This window comes from Brachycentrus maculatus, unplaced genomic scaffold, assembly GCF_059751285.1.
Source record: "Brachycentrus maculatus isolate JH-2025_06_01 unplaced genomic scaffold, ASM5975128v1 h1tg000134l, whole genome shotgun sequence".
Lineage (NCBI taxonomy): Eukaryota > Metazoa > Arthropoda > Insecta > Trichoptera > Brachycentridae > Brachycentrus > Brachycentrus maculatus.
Window position 1 is genome coordinate 936,135 of NW_028280887.1, and position 21,424 is coordinate 957,558.

Consider the following 21,424-nt stretch of genomic DNA (forward strand, 5'->3'; position numbering starts at 1 on the left):
TTAAATTTTATCAATTTCTAGACATATATAATAATGACTAATAAACTCTTAGGATTTAAATGCAGATAAAATCAATAATATAAAAAGATATCTTGGTGAAAACCAATAATGGTTCGTAATTAAAATTTTGCCAGTTCTTTGCAATTTAGTATATATATTCTGTTTCTAAAAACAGGATTTTTTTATTCATATTTCATAGCTGGATGGATACACCATAGAACATAGAACAGAAAATAAAGTTATTGAATTTCTTAGATTTTCTCAGTCATTTTTATTGTAATTTTGGTTTTTAGAACATTATCCTGTTGTGTGTATCATACCTGACATTAACTAAATCATAAAATACTTTTAAACAATGAAGATAGCCCTTTGGAGTGGTAGCTGGCTGTTAGAACTACGACACACATTGGAATAAAATCATAAAAACTAATTTAAAAAGGAAATAAATTAAAATACATAAATCAATTGAGCTATGCATTTTTTGTCACATGGTATCACTATCCTGTGTCTGATATAGGTCAAACTTGAAAAGAATAGCAATAAATGATATTATCCGCAAGAAAAACAAACAAAAAATGATAAATAAACCTCATATTACATATGCTTGCACACCCTCGTTTAAGGCTCGCTACAAATCTTTAATTTAATCCAGCTTATATTTTGCTGTTTGAATTCAGACAATCAGTATTTTATGAGAGAATAACCTCATGGGAATAACTTGTTATTGAAGAAAATAACCGCAAGGTTTTGTTTGGTTTTTTGGAATAAAAAATATTTATTTATTTATGAATCTACCGCCATTCTTCGCAATATAGTTACATAATTTATTACGATAAAAAATTACGAGAATTATTACTCAGTGCCATAAAAGTGGTTTAATTCGAGGAAGCAAAAAGACAGATTTTACTAAGAATCTAAAAAGAAAATTAATATGTCATTTACGAAAAATTTAGAATGTCGTTAGTTAGTTAGTTAGTTATTATGTAAATACATAAAAACTTTATAATATTTTCCAATGACGGAGTTTCCATGATGACGCCTCTTTTAATGATTCAAGAGACGTTTTTTAAACACATTTTGGGAAGTAGATGTTTATAAACCTTATTTTGACATCAATAAATCATTTTAAATTTAAGCGGATACTTCTAAGTTTGTCTCTATTGATTACCTTTCTTCAAAATAATATTGAAAATGCATCGAGTCATCATTTAACCAATTGGTGTTCAACAAGTGTGAGTGTTGCTATCAATTAGGTACCTACTCTACACAAAGGTGGTATACCTTGTATGTAACCAACATGTCGCTTAATGTTTTTGAAATATTACTATGTATACTGATGCGGAGTTTAAAAGTGAAAACTAGTAACTTAAAGTAAAACATAAAAATGAGAAACACAAGATTAAACACAAAGATTTTTTTCTTTAAATAATTGAAAGATTATATACACGTTTCGCACTTTTAAACTTAAACTATTTTGTCGACTATTTACACATCTCACAGGAGGGCAGTCCTAACTATACATAATGCCGTTACAGATGGCCAAGTTTTATCACTGAAGTTCCTACACCAACTTGACGGGAGAGTCAGAGTTGAGCTTGGAAAGTGTCTTTTTGACTCGGAGAGCCGTCAGCCTCACGGGAGGGTTCTGGCGCCAGCACTCCTGCATGATCTTGGCGAGGGTGCACAGCACGTCGTTGGTCTCCCAGCGCAGCGGGATCTGCGGGCGGACCTGCTTCTTGCACACCACCAGGTGCATGTCCTCGAAGGACGGGTCGTGGGGCACGCAGTCGTGGTACGGCAGCGCGTAGTCCTCCACTGTCTGCTTCTTGTCCCCCGTCACGCACCTCCGGCACATCTCCCAGAGCACCAGCCCCAGGGAGTACATGTCGGCCATCTTGAAGGCGTCGAAGTGAGAAGTGTCCAAGGTCTCATCCAGCACCTCGGGCGCCATGTACCTCCGAGTGCCCACTCTGGTGTTGGGCGCTATGTCCACTTGGTTTCTGTCCGCGACGTATCTCACCGCTAAACCGAAGTCGGCGATCACGCACTCTCCGTTGCGCTTCACGAGAATGTTCTTGCTCTTGATGTCCCGATGCGAAATGGCGGGTTTCCCTCTCGTGCCGAATATCTCCATGTGGAGATGAGACAACCCGCTGGACACGGAGTACGCCATCAGCAGCAGCGAGTCCGCGTCTAGAACCGTCAGCTGCAAATAGTCGTGAAGAGATCCCAGTTCGTGGAAGTCGGTGATGAGAAGCATCTGAGTCCAGGAGCCGGTGCCTTTGATGTCGGCCGCTATGAAACCCAGAATATTTTCGTGTCTCATGAGAACGGTCTGGTAGATTTCCGTCTCTCGGAACCACGAGGCTTCCTCCGTGGTGAAGAACACCTTGACGGCCACCTTCTGCCCTCGGAGGCGCGCCAGCCAGACTTCCCCGTAGCGCCCCTTGCCCACGGAGGCGACCATCTGGATCTGCTTGGCGATGGTGCGCTGCACGAGCAGCGGCAGGCCGGAGCCGGAGCCCGAGGACTGGTCGGGCAGCGAGGGCAGCGGGGGCCCGGCACCCTCCAGCAGGCGCTGTTTGCGGCACTGCAGCCGGACCCGCCGCACCGCGTACAGCGCCAGCAGCAGCAGCATGAAGGCAACGCCAGCGGTGAGCACCGTGGTCATCACCATGGCCGACGTACTTTGGTGAATATTCAGCACTCCGGGAACCGCCGTAGTCTGCTCACTGAGCTGCGGCTCCAGGACTTGGTTGCATAGATCCGTATTACAGCACTGTATCGACTTCCCTCGTACGTGCGGAGACAGGGATCCCTTGCACTGTAACAGAGTATTCTAATAAGTACAGAGTATTCCAATACGTGTCGGGTTGTGTTCAAGTTTCTGGGTTTGAACCCACTCTACCGCAATATGATACATATTTTTAATAATGAGCCGCTTAGGCTTACAGAAGTAGTATGAAATTGAAGTATTTTTGTGGGTAGTAAAAACACAAATGTTTATCTTTTTAATTCAATTAAATAAAAAAGCGATTAAATTAAATTAAATAAAATAATAATTTTATTAAATTAAATAAGAAATTGACAAGTGTTATGCAATGGGTTCATACGCCATTAGGTGGAACAATTTTTCTGTAAAACATTTAAGATGGGTGTTTTTTTTTGGCTGTGGACTGCTGGCAACGGGATTTCATAATTATGTACATACAGTTAAGACCTTAACAAAGAGATTGGTACATAATATACATATAAAAACATTCAATATGTAATTTCTTCTTTTCTGACTTTGAAATGAGGCCGGTGCAGAAGGTAAAAATACCCTTCCCATCCTTAAGCATTAATCGACCGAATGGGTAGAAATACCTTTCCCGTTCTTAGTCCGCTAATAACAATCCATGGAGATTGAATCCAGTATTTGTTTGGCATTCCCAAAGTATTGTTCACCTCCCACATTTAGAGAAGAAATTTTAGTATTTACAAAAAAGTATACACATTCGTATTTACATTTATCTCCCTTTGATATTGATAAGTAATGAATAAATGGTTTGATGAGTAGGAAAATCATATATTTTTTTTTTAATGATTAGAAGGGAATTTGGCATCTAAAATTTTGTTTGTCCCACCTGCATGAAGCCAGCCTCGTCGGGCGGCAGGCAGCCGTAGGAGCGCTCGGCCTCCCAGGAGTCGGTCTCCGCGTCGTGCACCTCCTCCACGGCCGCGAAGCAGACCCCTCCGGCGCGCGCCAAGCACGTGCCATTGCCGGGCCCGTTCGGGCAGTGCCCGTCGCAGTAACACACCAACCCACCAGCTGCAACACAAGACACAGCCACGGTCAGAACAAGCTCTACGTTCACGCTCGCCACCCCTAAGGATGGGCGCCAATCGCTCGTAAAGGAAGATGGTAGCCATGTTTTCATTTGAACAACAAAAAATACAAAATTTTAGAATTTAATTGTCAGATTTTACAGAAGTTTACAAACCAAGAAAATATAAAATATAACATATACCTGACATTTCCGCCTTTCCATAGACAAACAGAAAAACGTAAAGGATTACTTAGAAAATATTTAGTAATGTGCGGTTCAAGTTTTACTCCCCTTGTCTGAATGCTTAGAAAATAAATGTAAATAAAAGGGAGGAAAGGGGGTAAAGGGCTATTTGATTAAAATAAAATAGTAATTTAGACTATTTTCGACAAACGCGTTAATTTGTGTTAAATAACATTAAAAATTTAATAAACCTACAGAAACAAACGATAAACATATTTTAGATGAAAAGTTACTTTTCTTTATGTTTGAAATAAAAATAAAACATGTATATTTTGATTCGTTATATCGTGTTATTGAACTAACATCTCATTTTAGGAAGCAGCTTACATTAATTTTCCTTTTTTTATAAACATATTAAATAATAACATAAAAGAACCTAGGCTATTATCTATTTCAAATGTAAATAAGCGTTATCTATAAGAGCTTATATATGTTTTTTTTTAATAAACGCATACTTTGCACTATTTAAAAAATATATTTGGTTGACAAGGAACTGCGATATTTCCGTACGCGCAAAATATCTGAGCTGCGAGGTCGCCTCGTCCGAGCTCGTGCATTATATTACGTATATTTAAATATCATTCATAAACGAGCGCAGTTGTCAATCGTATTGTGTTGTACGAGATCTGGCTTTATATACACACAAACGTCACAAACAAGTCACACGCCTACGTACATACCGGGCTTCATCGCGATCTACACTCTACACCACGGAGCCGTCTGAGTGGAGCACGGAGAGCAGACACAACCACCGCCACATTAACAAACTACAAAAATCACGGCGCCTTCCTCCTAAGATCTTTAGCCATAATCTTCCATTTTGCACTATTTATATTTGAAATCGGTTTATGTCACTGCACGATTCAATAACTAACAGTTCGAAAAGCACGGGAGTATGCAACGGACAAGAAAATCCAATTTGGTTTGTTTTTTTTTCCTTTCAACAGCGCGCGATAACCCCCAAAAGGAACGACTGCACGGCCGACGGCGAGCGGCTGACTGGCGCGGGAGGCCGCCGGTTCGGCGACACAGTGCGCAACGCTACGTTACCCCGAGCCCCGCTCGCCTCAGCCCACTCTACCTTTTACCCATAGAGATGTGTATCCACTATCCTACCCGTACCCATTTCTTTATCCAGGAACTAATAATTCGAAACTTGAATAATTAAAAAATCTTATTTAAAATTTGAATATAGAAAAAAAAAATCAACAAAAAAAATCCACTTAAAGGTACTTAAGTACACATATTTACAAAAAAAAAAACAAATATAAAAAAAAACTTCTACAGTTGGTACTGCATAGCATCGATGCAGTGTTATCTTATAAGGCAAGGTATCTTGCGCTTCAGGTATCAGTCCTCAGTGATATAAATAAATATTAAAATGGAAAACCATACTTATTTTGCCGGCAGGGTAGCTAAACTATGGATGTTAACAAATTAAAAGTTGGATGTGAATTTTTAATAATTTCAGTATTGAGTAGGGATGTTCAGAGATAATGAATGCCAAACATGAAACTGAGTGCAGTTAAATCCATTTAACCCATACATGTATGGTGATAACTGACAAGTTAGATCGCAAATCACCCGTGATCCGAATACCTACATAAACAAACAACAAACCTATGTTTGCACAGAAACTAAGATAAGAGTTAAATACTACTGATAACGAATCAAAATATTGACATTTTTATACGTTACGCATTCCAACAAATAATTTTGTTAGTACTTTAAAAATAAATCCACTTCTACCATCACGCCCGCGCCGTTTCAATGCAGGCAGAGAAAATGGAAAGGCACACTCCTTGCTTCCTTCACATCCATACATCTAATCGGACATGCCCTCCGATTACGTGGACTTTTGACACCACCAGATTTTAGGTTCTGATTGATTTTAGGTTCTGACACATTTTAAAAGTATATTTCCTTAGCCATTATCTCGTTATACATTTTCATAACACCTTAAAGAACCTGCCTTCAAATATTATAAATACACGATTGTATAATTTACGGTATTCTGCGTTTAAAAAAATATTAATATTTAAATGCTCCTTTTTCTGAAACGCATCGCTCTAAACTAGTTTAGAATTATGGCGGCTGGAATAATAATAAGAACCTAACCCTCCTCCCTTTGTCTTACCTGTTTTTATCAATTTACAGTTTCATAAATAAAGAATATGATTATTCATTTAAATTTATATTTTTTGTGGTTTTCACTGATGTACAAGTACTAATTTTAATCAGCTTTATAGAGTATAGACCTATCAATGTCACTGGTCTCTTTTTGTTTGACTAAAATATTGCTTCTTAATTATAATTATTGTCAATTTAAAATTATTCTTTTCAATACGTTAAATAAATATAAGTGTTTTTTTAATAAAAACTATAATCACTTATAACGTTTTGCGATTTTACATTTTATAGCATTAAAATAAAGATACATATTTACATATATTTATTTGAAGATCGTTACATTATTGGGTTTTTCTCTTTTCTACCGAACATTTTAATGACTTAGATTTTACTATTTTTTATGTAACTGGAATTGTATTGTTCAGTAGAATAAAAACATTTCATAACTTGATATTCAGAAAATGTACTACCTAGCTATTCGTGCACCTAATTATTGTATTTATATTATAATGTCATTATATGAACGGCGAAACAATAAAATCTCATCATATTATAATACGAATAAAATGTATAATGACCAATATACTCATTCAGAAGGGATACATTCATTCAATGTTTATATGCTCCATTTTCATGCGCAGTTTTATTTATTGTTTTTGAAGAGAAAAAACACATACTTCGGAATTCGAGAAAATTCTAAGATGTAATTCGAGAATGGTAATTATTTGCGAAAAAACAGATGATTTATTATTGTGTACGATTATTAAAATACAAAATTAGTTATTTTTATAATTTTCTAAATTTAATTTTACTAGGTTAATATACCACCTTTTCATGTTTCATTTTCAAACACTGGTGTTTAAAAATGACGCGGAATGCATTGAAACACGTGTCACAATAGATTTTAAGAAATAATGGCATTTCCCACAACATATGGATAGGTATTAACACAAAGTGACTGCCGAATCACTTAATAAAATTATATTTATGACGTTTCCTCACCGCTAAAAAACTATAACATACGACAATATTGTTAATAAATATATAGTTTTCCATGGTCAGTACATATTATATATACATAACAAGTTTAAAAGCACTATATAATTTCATAATTCTCCCGCCCCCTAGTTGATACATAACACATTACACGTGTCGAACCAACTAATACGTAAAGTGCACAATACTATAAAAGTATCGTTTACTCGCAGGAATGCCATCAAAATTAAATAAAATGTAAAACGTTTAGCATTTTAACTTAATTTTGATATTTTCATAAATCCTCAAGCCTAATTAATTTTTAACTTAATATTTCTTCCCTTACTCATACCATGTGTTATACTCAAAATAAAATAAATAAATTTTGTGGATTTCAAAAAGAACATTGGCAAAATAAGTACACAAAGGGAAAATAATATCGATCGCGCTTGCACATCTCTATTTTTCGACATTGCTTCCCAAATAGGGAAGGAAACTTAAAAAATATCAATATGTAAGTACCTACGTAAAAAAATCGAGAAGGTAAATCAAGATTTATTATTTTTTAAATTTAGCTGCGGCTTTTAAAGTAATGCCACTTATGAGAGACCTGATTGGGTAAAGGATATAGCTATGGTAAATTGGCGGGATATTATGCATAATTTACAGGTGTGGCACTGAATGAACAAATTCAGACACATTGTGCGGATTATTCCGTTTAGAATTCACGATTAGCCGTTTAATTACAATGGTCCTGTTCGGCACAGATAAGCAGCATAGACACCAAACCAGAACTAGAATGAAAGTTGTCCGTTTAATGTCGCGATCACGACTCGTGAATGGAACAAACATTATTAATCAATAATAACCACTTAATTATGTACGGCAAGTAAAAATATTACTTTTGAAACCATATTTCAAGAAAAATTTGATGTCACAGTATAGAAGAAGCATATTTACATAATCTTCCAATAACTGCATGTCAGACGCATGATTGATGCATGTTGTTCTTCAATTCTTAGTGTATGTTGGTCCTCGGGTCGACGAAAAACGCATGTGATGTATTGTAGTTATACGTATGTGAATACGGCTGTCCAAACTTAAAACACAGTAAGGGACTTTTTTTATAGTCCGTTTTTTTTTGCATTTTTTTGCAAAAATGCAAAAAAAACGTACTACAAAAAATGTCCCTCACTGTGTTTTGAGTTTGGACAGCCGAATAGTAAAAAAGTAAAAATGTATGTACTAAAAGTAAAACTCATCACTTCTTCTTCTCCAAACCCTTCTCCGCACTCCAATAGTGCATAGGGCACTGCATCATATAAACCCAATGTTATCTTGATCGTTAACATATGAAGAAAGGGTGATCAGTCCTCCGCTTCAGGTACCAGTCCAAGGTAATATTGAATAAATATTTGAGTGAAAAAATCACTTATATTTATTTGACCCCCCCTGGGAATCGAACCCGGGACCTCCAGAACTGTAGCCGAGCGTACCGACTATTACACTACGGAGGCGGACAAGTAAATATCAAAAGTATCTAATATAACTCTTTGAACATTTTATTTGTAAGATATTTTAAACTGGAGTTTGAAACGCTCTGAGCTAGAAAATAAGTTATAATTAAGTGTGTCTGGAGAATAGAGGGCAACCTAGGCAAATACTAGATGCACAAGACCGGGATTCGTCGGTATATAAAATGCGGAAAAAAACTATATAGTTTTCGTTTAATTATATTTGCTTTAAGACTTTTAAATCCAGTCATTTTTCAACCAGTACCCCATTGTCTGGAAGTTAAAATTACCGTCAAAGGGTTAAAAGTACCTACCGATTTATGTCACACTGTGTTCACGTGCAATGAACCAGACGAGATAAGTCACGATTGTCCCCGACTCAATTTAAATTAACGCAATACGATTAAGAATTTCTGCCATGCAATTTCAAGTGCCGATCGAAAGATCTTGGAGACAATTTAATCCTTGTTGAAATATCACGAACTGTAGTGCAAATAAGTAGGTACTTAATGAGGTGGGTACCTACTTGTGGGCTTGATAATCCCTTAATAAGATGAAACGCGTCAGAAATTATCATATTTATGTAAATAAAAGTAGAACTTAATCTAATAACCGTGTTTAATTTTTGATATATTACCCAACGATTCAATATGGAATTCTACTACTCTGCAGTTATAATAAATAGGTACCTACTCTGTTAGGTATGGTAAATATGCGAAACGTAGGAATATATACTTTGTTTATATTTGTTAATTAATGTTTTAAATATGCTCAGGGCTTTTTTTCATGTAACGCGGTGAACGGCGTTCAAGCATCTTTTTTCACGGATATACGTATATATTTTTCACTATTCAAAATCAATTAGATGAAACAATGTTTGTGCTTACGTAATTACAATATTTATTTATATAATTCATCAAAATGTTAAAATATGGTATTGATTTGAATATTTAAATGACATTTGAATTTATTTTTTCGTAAAAAACTTGACATCAATTGAGTTCCCGGACCTTTTTCGTTTAAAAAAAAGCCCTGGATATACTAAATAAGAAAAGTATTGCGCACCCTTGAGAAGATGTTTTGTAAAAATGACGCTATATAAACTCCCTAAATATTCGCTCACTCCATTCAAGAACGTCATAAATCAAAAAACTTGATTTTTCAGGAGAACGTTTTTAAAGTTTAAAAATATAATACAATGTATTATAAATAAATATCAAGCTACTTATTGAACTTTTTACTGTGCAACAGATCTTTTTAGGTAAAACCTGAAGGTTTTTTCTCCATTTGAAAAATATTTAGTACATTTAAAAAATAGTTAAACAATACCTTTTCTTCAAAATGCAAAAACAACATTTTCTGCCCTGTAGCGGGTAAATATTAATTTATTATTTCGAAACAAAATATTAATTTCATTAATTGATTCGGCAGTCACTTTGCGGTAAAATCTATCCATTTTAATTCATGTTTTACTTAGTAAATACCACTATTTCTTAAAATCTACTGTGACACGTGTTTCGATGCATTCCGCATAATTTTCAAACACCGTATCGAAACACGTGTCACAGTAGATTTTAAGAAATAGTGGTATTTACTAAGTAAAACATTAATTAAAATGGTAAATATTAAGTTAAAAATATGCCTCTTTTACTAGGATATAGTAAATTTTCTGGGCATTCCGAAAACATGACTAACTGAAAATTGTCGATTTTTGATTTATGACGTTCTTGAAAGGAGTGAGCGTATTATTATTATTGTATAATTGATCCCATGATTTCCCAGAACACACCGGACATAGTTTGGGCGTATTTAATAGCAATAAATCCGTAGTTTGAGGCTATCCCTAATTCCCAACTCTAGTTTGTTATTCCCGGTGTTTCAGCCTGTTCCTATGTCCTGGAACATGTGCGCTACACGTGTCACCTTAGGGAGGGAGGGAATGTGCCACAATGTGCAAATAATGAAATAGGAACTCTACCTACAGAATGTGAGACCTCTACTGTGGGTACTCTACCTACTGACTTGTGTTCGTGTTGTAAAAAAATATAGAAATTAGAAATTATACAAATTATTCCCGTTAGTATTTATAATGTGTTTAGGCGTATAAGAAAAACAACATTTTGAGTGTGTCCAAATACATTTTTCATATTTTTTTGACATCTCAACATAGACGAAGATGACAGTCGTAAGCCCCGTAAATGCCCAGACTTCCATATTCTTTTTCATCTATGTTGAGTGTCAAAAAAATAGTATAAGGAAAAATGCAAATAAAAAATAAGCTAAGCCTATCCCCACTTCCCGTATCCTATTCAGTTAAAACTGTATAATTTATCAAGTAAATTCTTCTTCTTGTAACCTTTATCTGCACCCAACGGTACATAGGGCACTGCATCATATAAACGCAGTGTTATGTTGATCGTTAACAAGTGAAGGGAAGGTGTTCAGCCCTCAGGTACTAGTCCAGGGTAATATTGAATAAATATTACAGTGTAAATATCACTTATATTTATTTGACCCATCTTGGAATCGATCCCGGGACCTCCAGTACGGAAGCCGAGCGTGCTGACCATTACACTACGGAGGCGGACGTCAATTCTTTATTCGATGTACTTTAAATCATATTATTAATTCATTCAGCAGTCACTTTTTGGTAATATCTATGAATTTTTTATTGAAATATTTCGCTTGATAAATACGACCATTTCTTAAAATCTAAATTTAAATTCAAAGCTTTTAATATTAAAAAAAAACTCTTAATTTGTTGCACTTTGTATAACCAAAGTGCAACAAATTAAGGGTTTTTTATAGGAACTATCACAATTTTAATATACGATAATAATTTTAATATACTACACTCACTATTACAGTATGGCATTGTTGTATGGGGAGGCTCATACAACAACATACTGAACTCTGTGAAAATAGTACAAAAAACCATAATTACAGTTATTTTGAAAAATATATATCCAACAAAATTATTATTTAAAAAAAATCAAGTCCCAAATATAGAAACCATACATAAAAAAACACAATTTTCAAGCACTAAAGGGTGACAATTATTTAAATTAAAAAATATATATCTTCGAGATTCTCAAACGATTTTTCTACTCCAAAATGCAACACCAAGCAATTTCAGCAAAATTTCAAATATTTGGCAATCAAACATTTCAATATAAACTCCCCAAAGAAATAAAAAAAATAGATGATATAAAAATACTTGAGAAAAAAATTAAAGCTCTATACATTTAAATCTTGAAAAAATATACAAAAATACTTTTATATCTTCTATTACAAAACATTAAACCACGAGTGTAAGTCCCTCTCCAAGCACAAGAGCACAGTCTCTTTTATGGAGAGGCACAGCGAATCGAAATATAAAAGTTTTCCATATGTATAAATGATGCAAATGTATTATGTTATAAATAAAAATGTAAATATATTAAATAAATAAAAAATATACAATACGTTAACGTATTTCAAATTTACAAATTCACAAATTACGTTCGAGCCGTTAGTAAGAAGGTTAGCTGTCAGAATAGTTGGCGGATATTCCAAAAGATAGTTTTAATATCTTACATTAATCACAACACATTGTGTGTATTCATAACAGCCGTGTCTTCTAAGGATTCGCAACCATTCACAACAAAAAACTTCTTTGAAAAAATATGTGGCATTCTCTTCGCTTTTGTAGTTGGTTCAGGTAAGCAAATCCACAGGTGTTAGTCTCAGAATACAAAACTTCCTTTGTTGAAACTACCGACCCACACTTTTGCTACTATGATATGAAAGAAGCTCGTTATTATTAACAACGATTAAAAGCATTTTTTTACTTGGTTTTCTTAGTAATGCAGAAAAACATAACCTTATTGGCAATACATACGAGTAACTTAATTTTCTCTAAGCCCAGGTAACATTTGACGTCATTGAAATTTTTGTTTAAAACTCCGTTTTTGTATGTTTTTGAATAGAGTAATTAAAGGTATCGAGTTTAAAAAATTATTTATTTTTTTCTATATACTTATATTCTAAAAAACAAAACAAACATATTTAATATAAGTTGATACATTATTTAAAATAAATCGGCCGTGAAATGACGTGTGACCTCTCCGGTTATCGGCCGGTGATTGAATTCTTTGTTTGCGAATATCCCTTTAGTAGGATTAAAACCGAAAAAAACTTGATTTTCTAAGTAATGCTGAATAACTTAACCTTATTAATTCGTTGTTTGAAACGACGAATTAATAATAATATTAATAATTCCTCTTTTTCTTCTTACCCTTATCCGCATGCAATGGTGCATAGGACACTGCATCGTATTGACACAGTGTTATCTTCATCTTTACTTACACGAAGGCAAGGTCATTCCTGCGCTCCAGGGTAATATTAAATATGAGAGTGTAAAATCACTAATATTTTTTTTCACCCCCTCCTGGGAATCGAGCCCGGGACCTCCAGCACGGTAGACTAAACACTCTAACCATTACACCACGGAGGCGGCCAGATAATATAGTGTCATTTTCGTCAGGTATGTAAAAATACTTGAAAGCTGTCGGGTCAGGAGTCGGAATAATGTGTGAAACTGTGATGGATACATCTGGTAGAGGCGAAGAATGTTTGCAAAGACAGAGAGGTGCGACGTTATATTCTCTCTGCCTACCCTGCGGGGAAGCAGCGTGATAGTTAGTTGGTTAGTTGGTTTATACCTATCCACAGGTATCCTGCTAAATGCAGTCCCGTACAAGTGTACATACACAAAAGAGAATTCAATAGAGCGCAGGGTATACTGTACAAAGCATTGCGTGCTCATTCAACGGACTTATTATACGTACGCCTTTATGAGCTAGGGCGGTTTCTTTGCTGTGAGGGTTTCTTTAGAGCCCGAAGTAGCATTGACAGGTTTGCATTGAAGATGGGCTTTTCAATTAAATTCACGGACTCTGCGTGTGCATTTCGCCGAATGCATCATTCAATGGGAAATCTTTCAAACTGATTCAATGGCGCGATTTTCAGGGAACTTCAAATTTTGGAAGATTTCCGGCATATTGTATTTTGAAGAATGGCGCCCGAAACAGTATTCATTACCTCTTATATTTTCTTAATTATCTTCTTCTTTTTCTTATTCTGTTTGGTGTAGGCCTTGTGGCCTGTTTTTAAGGGGGATTAGCCTCCTGCCATGTTGATTCCCAGCTATCAATCCATCTCTTTGGTGGTCTACTCAGGAGTCGTCTGTCTTGGGGTTGGTCGTGAAGTGCAATGTGGGGGAGTCTGATGGTTCCATTCTCCTCACATGCGCATACCATTGTATTCTTCGTTGACTTCCCCACCTAACGACATCTTGGATCTCGCATATGTTTCTTATCCTGGTATTCCTTATTCTATCTCGTAGACTCTTGCCAGATATACTCCTTAAAGTCTTCATTTCTGACACTCTTAGCGTGTTTTTTCTTTATAATAATAATAATTCGTTTACATATATATTTATGGTCAATTTATATGGCGCCGTTTTCGTGAGAAATCACCTCAAGGGTGCTTTACAATTTACAGTCATTTTAAGTTTCGCAGTTTTCCATTCTTCTTCTTCTTCAGCCTTCTGTCCCCTTCTGTTGGATACAGATCTCTTCTGTATCCTTCAATTTCTTTCAGTCGGTTGCTACTTGCAGACAATTTTTACCCCCCACAGTGGTTGGATAATGGATAGATTAAATGTTACCGCCGAATCTATTAACGATTTATATTTTATTTTTATTAGATTTATTCGCACCAAACGAAAAAAAACCGTATGGACCATTTGTCAAAATAATCACATTTCCTAGTTAAGTATCTATGTTGCATGCTATCAAATTGTTCGACAGTAATACTAAATGCTAGACACACCTAAAATGTCGATAAGTTATCAGGAAAGATAATATACTGATCCCACTAATATAATATTAATGTTTTCAGACAAATTATGACGCGATTGTATTATTTTTTAACTACGCAGTACGGAAATTCAACTTGACATATAGACTCTCCATCCACTTGACCGCTCCCGGCGTAGCTTCGTGAAGGTTTGTAAGGCCAGGAGGGTGTCTTCTGATGAGGCATACCTGCACTATGTACCGGACAGTCTCGTACTTACGAGAGGTGGTATCACACATGATAAAAATAGTGAAGGACATTGGTACTATAAACCAAGCTAGGACACGAAATGCCGAACCCTCTTCTAGTGGAACAGAAGGTCTGCTGACGACAGTCAATAGTCTGGCTTCTCCTGAGGAGTTTTACGTGGTTTTCTCCCAGCAATGAGCAAATACTGAGAAGTTCCTGATTGGCCCACACTAGATTATCCCTCCTGTTCCCAACACAGATTAAAATGAAACATTTTTTAAGTGAGTTAGAAGAAACAAAAATCTACTTAATGATCTATAAACCTTGTACATAATAATAATAATAATAATAAAACCCTTATCCGCACCCCAATCGTGCATAGGGCACTGTGTCATATAAACGCATTGTTATCTTGATCGTTTTACACATGAAGGAAAGGTGATCAGCCCTCCGCTTCAGGTACCAGTCCATGGTAATATTGAATAAATATTACAGTGAAAAAATCACTTACATTTGTTTTACCCCCCTTGGGAATCGAACCCGGGACCTCCAGAACGGTACCCGAGCGTGCTGACCATTACACTACGGAGGCAGACAAAATAAGCAAGGTAAATAATGAATGCAACTCCCATAAAAAAAAACACGTATAAAAAAATAATGTATGTAAAGGTGAAGACTGACCGGAGCATTTCGTCGTGACGTAACACGATGCGAGCATTCAGGCAGTCAGTACACCGAGCGCTCCATCCATAGTTTCGGATGCTCGGTGATGCTCGCCGCGAGCGATGTTACGACAAAATGCTCCGATCAGTCTCCACCTTAAGGTATCCATACGAACGCCACTTATTGCAAATAAATAATATCCTTGCATCTCCTTTGAAAGTTTGATCGAGTCAGGTTCGTATATCGTTATGTTTAGCACGTTCCAGGTTCTCATCAATGAGATGATTTCTCAGTTTGCTTTCAACCAACAAAGTCAGCCTCAATTAAGTTCTTACTTATGAAGACAGAAGAGTGTCAGGGAATTTTGCCTTCACGATCTCGGCGGGTCGTGTCTGGTAGAGAGAGTCTCTACTCTTGACGTGGGCGGTTCAAGTAGGAACTCGACGGTGAGTACTTCAGTACCTGAGACTGCTCGGAGACTGTACGCGCTATATGCCGCCGCCCACTGAGAAGCCAGCGGTGGGCGGCTCGTGCAGCCTACGAGCCACGGGCTACAGAAAAACGGAGAGAGGAAGTGCACTATACAATATACAAAACGATACATAAAAATACATAATATGACTCGACTGCAATCAGTGTTAAATGATGCAAGGAGACTGATTTTTGGAATTTCTAAATTCAGTCACATGTAAGAAACAACGAGGTATTAAGAGGGTACAACGCAAACACATAATTCAATCACCGGCTGACCACCGCACCGGAGGGGTCACAAGTCTCTTCACACCCGATTTTTTTAAAATAATGTGTATTCGATATTTTTTGTTTTTTTTTTTAGAAAAAATATTTTTATAAATTTTAAACTCCTTTCCTTTCATATCACGATGTGTGATTATTGGCTCATAAATTAATATGAAAAATCACAAGACTTATTGAAATATGTAGAGTAATAAATTATATATCAAGGTTTAAACTTTAGATATTTGAATAAAACAAAAAAAACGTGCGTTCGCATACGTCATCAAATTTCCGTCATCGAACGTTTTATGACGTCATATGGTTTATTGTCTATGGTTTATAGAGCTGTTATAGTAGTACTGTGGATTGTTTGTTTAGCACTACACTACCATTTGTGTTATACAAATATGAGGGGAGGAGGGGGGGTGGGAGGGTGGCCCATAGACATCAACAAATAGAGCCGCCAATAATTTAGCAATGTTACCAATATTAAAATAACTCCATCGTTTCTGTGACGTCATTCATTGCCAACTTACGAAAATAGCGTTTTTTCGAAGTCTAATTTTCCAAAAGAAATTGATGAATGAAAATATTAATTATGTCGACTGTTATAGACACAAAACGAGTCTAAAACAATCCTTTATAGGTTGAGTATGTTAAATCAGATATTTCCCCGTCTGACAAAGATCCATTCAGTCACTGGCCGCCTCTGCTGACTACCATCTGTTTGCTACCAAAAAATATGCACAAAATTCATCAGGTTGTCAAATATAATTTATTGAGTTATTTTATCGTAAATGGCAGAACTGTGGTGGGACGCTGCATCGGATTGTTTACCGAAATGGCTCGTTTACCAAACATTACACCGTAGATCGGCAAAGTGTGGCTCCGGAGCCGCTGGCGGATCATTTAAGTGCAGCTCCGGTACAAATATCCGCGAGAAAGTTCTTCGACTCATTTATTCGACTATTCGTGCGATCTTTTTGAAGCATGAACCTTATTAAAAGCAAACTGAGATATTGTCTTATTATTTTTTGACATCTCATCAAAGATGAAGAAGAATGTAGAAGTCTTGCCATTTACGGTGCTGACGACCGTCATAGGCTGGTTTAAGTTATCACTTTACACACGTGTAATATTCACCAATTCTACCCATTATTGACAACCACACTACTCAAATTCTTGGAAGTTCTATATATATGAACCAATTTAGAAACCTTGTTCTTGAATCACTAGAACTTCACTAGAGACATCTATTGGTTGGATGTAAAGAAGCTTTTTACTAAGCAGAAAAAAGAATGTAATATTCACCAATTCTACCCATTATTGACAACCACACTATTCAAATTCTTTGAATTTCTATAAATCTTCTATATCTTCTTTACATCTCACCAATAGATGTCTCTAGCGAAGTTCTAGTGATTCAAGAACAAGGTTTCTAAATTGGTTCATATATATAGAATATGCCTCTTTTGCTGGGATATAGTACATTTTCTGAGTATTCCGAAAGCATGCACAACTGAAAATTGACGATTTTTGATTTATGACGTTCTTGAAAGGAGTGAGCGATTTGTGCATATTTGGCTCTTAACTGGCCGAAGCATTTCGTCGTAACATAACGTCGTAACATCGCTCGCGGCGAGCATCAGCGAGCATCCGAAACTATGGATGGAGCGCTCGGCTCGCTGTACTGACCATACGAATGCTCGCATCGTAACTTGCTATTAGCTTAACTCGTTATTAGCTTGCCGACCACTGGGTCACCGGACAATGCTCTCGCACGGTAACAATAGTCGCAGGCGATAAAAGAAAACAACATCTGGCGGTGAAATTATTACAGTTTATCGCCGATCTTCCATAACTCGTTTGCGGGCTGTCCGCCATGCATCTCCACCCACGGACGCGCCTCTTCAGTGTGGCTCTGCGACGGTTAGCGACGTTTATAATCGCATTCAAATTAACAGATTGTCACGTGAATGCAGAGCCATCCTAACTAAGAAAATTTCACAGCAGAGAAAGGATTCACAACATTTTGAGTGTGTCCAAACACTTGTTCACAAATCTGGATTATCTCCATCACTTTTACATCTCAAAAATAATATAAAATAAGTCCTACTTGGAGATAATCCAGATTTGTGAACAAGTATTTGGACACACTCAAAATGTTATAAAAGAATTAACTAGTCAAATTAAATTAAATTAAATTAGCTAGAATAATAAAATGAAAAGGATATTTTTGACGTTTCTCTAGGATTCGGACCTCACATACAAATGGAATAGTTTCTGCTTAATAAAAAGCTTCTTTCGTCTCACTATAGATGTCTCTAGTGAAAATCTAGTGATGCAAGCAGTATGTTTCGAATTTGAACAAGAATTTTACAAGAACGTCTCGTATGTATATATATATATATATATATATATATATATATATATATATATATATATATATATATATATATATATACATATACATATATATATATAAATATATATATATATATATATATATATATATATATATATATATATATATATATATATATATATATATATATATATATATATATATATATATATATATATATATATATATATATATATATATATATATATATATATATATATATATATATATATATATATATATATATATATATATATATATATATATATATATATATATATATATATATATATATATATATATATATATATATATATATATATATATATATATATATATATATATATATATATATATATATATATATATATATATATATATATATATATATATATATATATATATATATATATATATATATATATATATATATATATATATATATATATATATATATATATATATATATATATATATATATATATATATATATATATATATATATATATATATATATATATATATATATATATATATATATATACACATGTTATACGTGTAAAGTGATCACTTAAACCACCAGCCTATGACGGTCGTAGCGTGCTGACCATTACACTACGGAGAAGTTACAAACGGGTATTTTTTTACAATCCACAGTAATCAATAAGCAAGTTTTCATTTTATTCTAATATTCCCTAATTGCAAAATAGGCAGTCGTATTTACAGAGAGATACGTTATTAAGAAACTGTGCATACCGAAATACTGTGAAGACAGAAATTGGTCTCCGTGGGCGGACCGGAAATCAACCGGACAAACAAATCATCTCAGAACTGGTCGGCCAGCGATACATCACCCATCTGCTGCGGAGGAAACAGATATGAACACATATCGTAATGAGAACATCTATTGATTGATAATTCTGCCAAAACGGACGCAGTAATCCATGCCCGGAATTAAGTTCTTAGAAAACCTACTGAGATAAATCAACGATCAACGCATCATACATCAATCTCGATAAAGTAGAGTATCATATTCAAGGTTGAAAGGGTGAAAGTAGGCTGAATGTAGTCTAAATTCGATCTTTCAGACTAATGTGCGATAAAACGGTGAATGGTAGATGTTCGAGTGGTGGTATAAGGAAATAATGCAAGGCTGAGATAAGAATTATCTATTATTAAGAATCAACGTACAATAAATCGCAACTCAATTTTCTTGAAGCCCAGGTAATATTTGACATACTTCTTTTGCTTAATATATGTATATATATATATATAGAAATATAATATATATATATATATATATTATATATATATATATATATATATATATATATATATATATATATATATATATATATATATATATATATATATATATATATATATATTATATATATGAATATATATTGTAATGCCTCCGTAGTGTAATGGTCAGCATGCTCGGCTACCGTACTGCGTGTATATGGTGCAGTGCCCTATGCAACATTGGTTGCCGATGAGGGTTTGAAGAATGTTTGAAGTATGTCGGAAACGATGGTGCCTGGCCTCTAGTCAAATGAAATCAACAGCAAAAGTTGTCAGATTATTTGTTATTTTAGTTTAATGTTTTATTAGAGTTCGTATTATTTGTTTCGATTCAGATTAAAGTTCCAGCCGAAAATGCTTTCCGAAAACCAACCAGGTTTGTTCTTTCAAAGCGGACGACTAATTTATACGAAGCTGTCAGATTCACAAATTGGAATAGTGATTTATACGGAATCAGGATCGAGGAGGAATCCACTTAATTACCTCCGTTTGGTGTGAAACGAGACGTGGAAAATGAAATATAGGCAAAGTGAACAAAACACATTATTAATTAATCGTTGCCCGATATATTTATATGACAGGGCTCTGAATGAAATTACTGTGCGAGTGGGCTTCTGCCCAGAATACCAGACTTGTCGCTAACATAAATGCTATTTTATTTATTGTTTCGGCATTAACTTTGTGGTAAGACATGTTACAATGATTAAAGAAAACACTTGTTTTTTACCACTTGAGTTTTATTATAGACTACATGTTTCAGAAGTTAAACTTCCATCACATATATAATAACTAAAATATAAAATATAAAATCGTTCTATAAATAAGGAGAGGGGAAAGTAAAGGGAAAGGGTTAGTCAAGGGGCGGAGTTTGAAAACAAAGGAAAAATGGAAAGCAACGGTGAAGAATTTTGAAACAATATATTATTTAATAAATTATTATTAGAATTTAGGTTTTTTGGATTTCTAAATTTTCAAGATAATTCATAATTTGGCCTTTATATGGAACAAGGTGTAATAATTTTAATTTATGAGAGTGAAATGAGTGATTAGTATCTATTATGTGATTTGTAAATTCCGAAAAATAATTACTAACAAGACCGCTATGATGTTCTTTAATTCTAATCTTTAAATTTCTCGCAGTTTGGCCAATATATATATATATATATATATATATATATATATATATATATATATATATATATATATATATATATATATATATATATATATATATATATATATATATATATATATATATATATATATATATATATATATGCTGTCTAACGTGGGATATGGCAGAAAGTTGAAAAAAAAACAAAAGCGAATCAGTTGCTGACTTCTTCTATTAACCTAGAAATACCTTTATCATTATTTTAGAAATAAGGATAATAATGGATAATGTAATATATAATGTAAATTAAGTGTAAAAAATAGCTTATATTAGTGTAATATAATCTAATTAAAAAAAAAAAAAATTTAAAACCGTTAGTGGTGAGAATCGATATATCGACTCTGGTATACTTTGGCCGTCGATATACCGACCATGACGGCCG

At 34.6% G+C, this 21,424-nt stretch overlaps 1 protein-coding gene across 2 annotated transcripts in view; it reads right to left on the reverse strand.

Moving 5' to 3' along the window:
* Positions 1-767: 767 nt before the first annotated feature.
* tkv (serine/threonine receptor kinase thickveins) overlaps positions 768-21,424 on the reverse strand; it is a 74,206-nt gene continuing 53,549 nt past the window's right edge. Inside the window, exons 1-3 of one of the 2 annotated variants that reach the window (XM_088260409.1) lie at positions 4,733-5,053; positions 3,627-3,811; positions 768-2,824 (exon numbers count right to left, since the gene is read on the reverse strand). In XM_088260409.1, coding sequence (XP_088116535.1) covers positions 1,562-2,824; positions 3,627-3,811; positions 4,733-4,742 — 1,458 coding nt within the window. In that variant the 5' untranslated portion in view covers positions 4,743-5,053 and the 3' untranslated portion in view covers positions 768-1,561. Of the gene's footprint in view, positions 2,825-3,626; positions 3,812-4,732; positions 5,054-21,424 lie in introns of those variants that run through there. The other variant, XM_088260410.1, reaches the window with a different exon arrangement.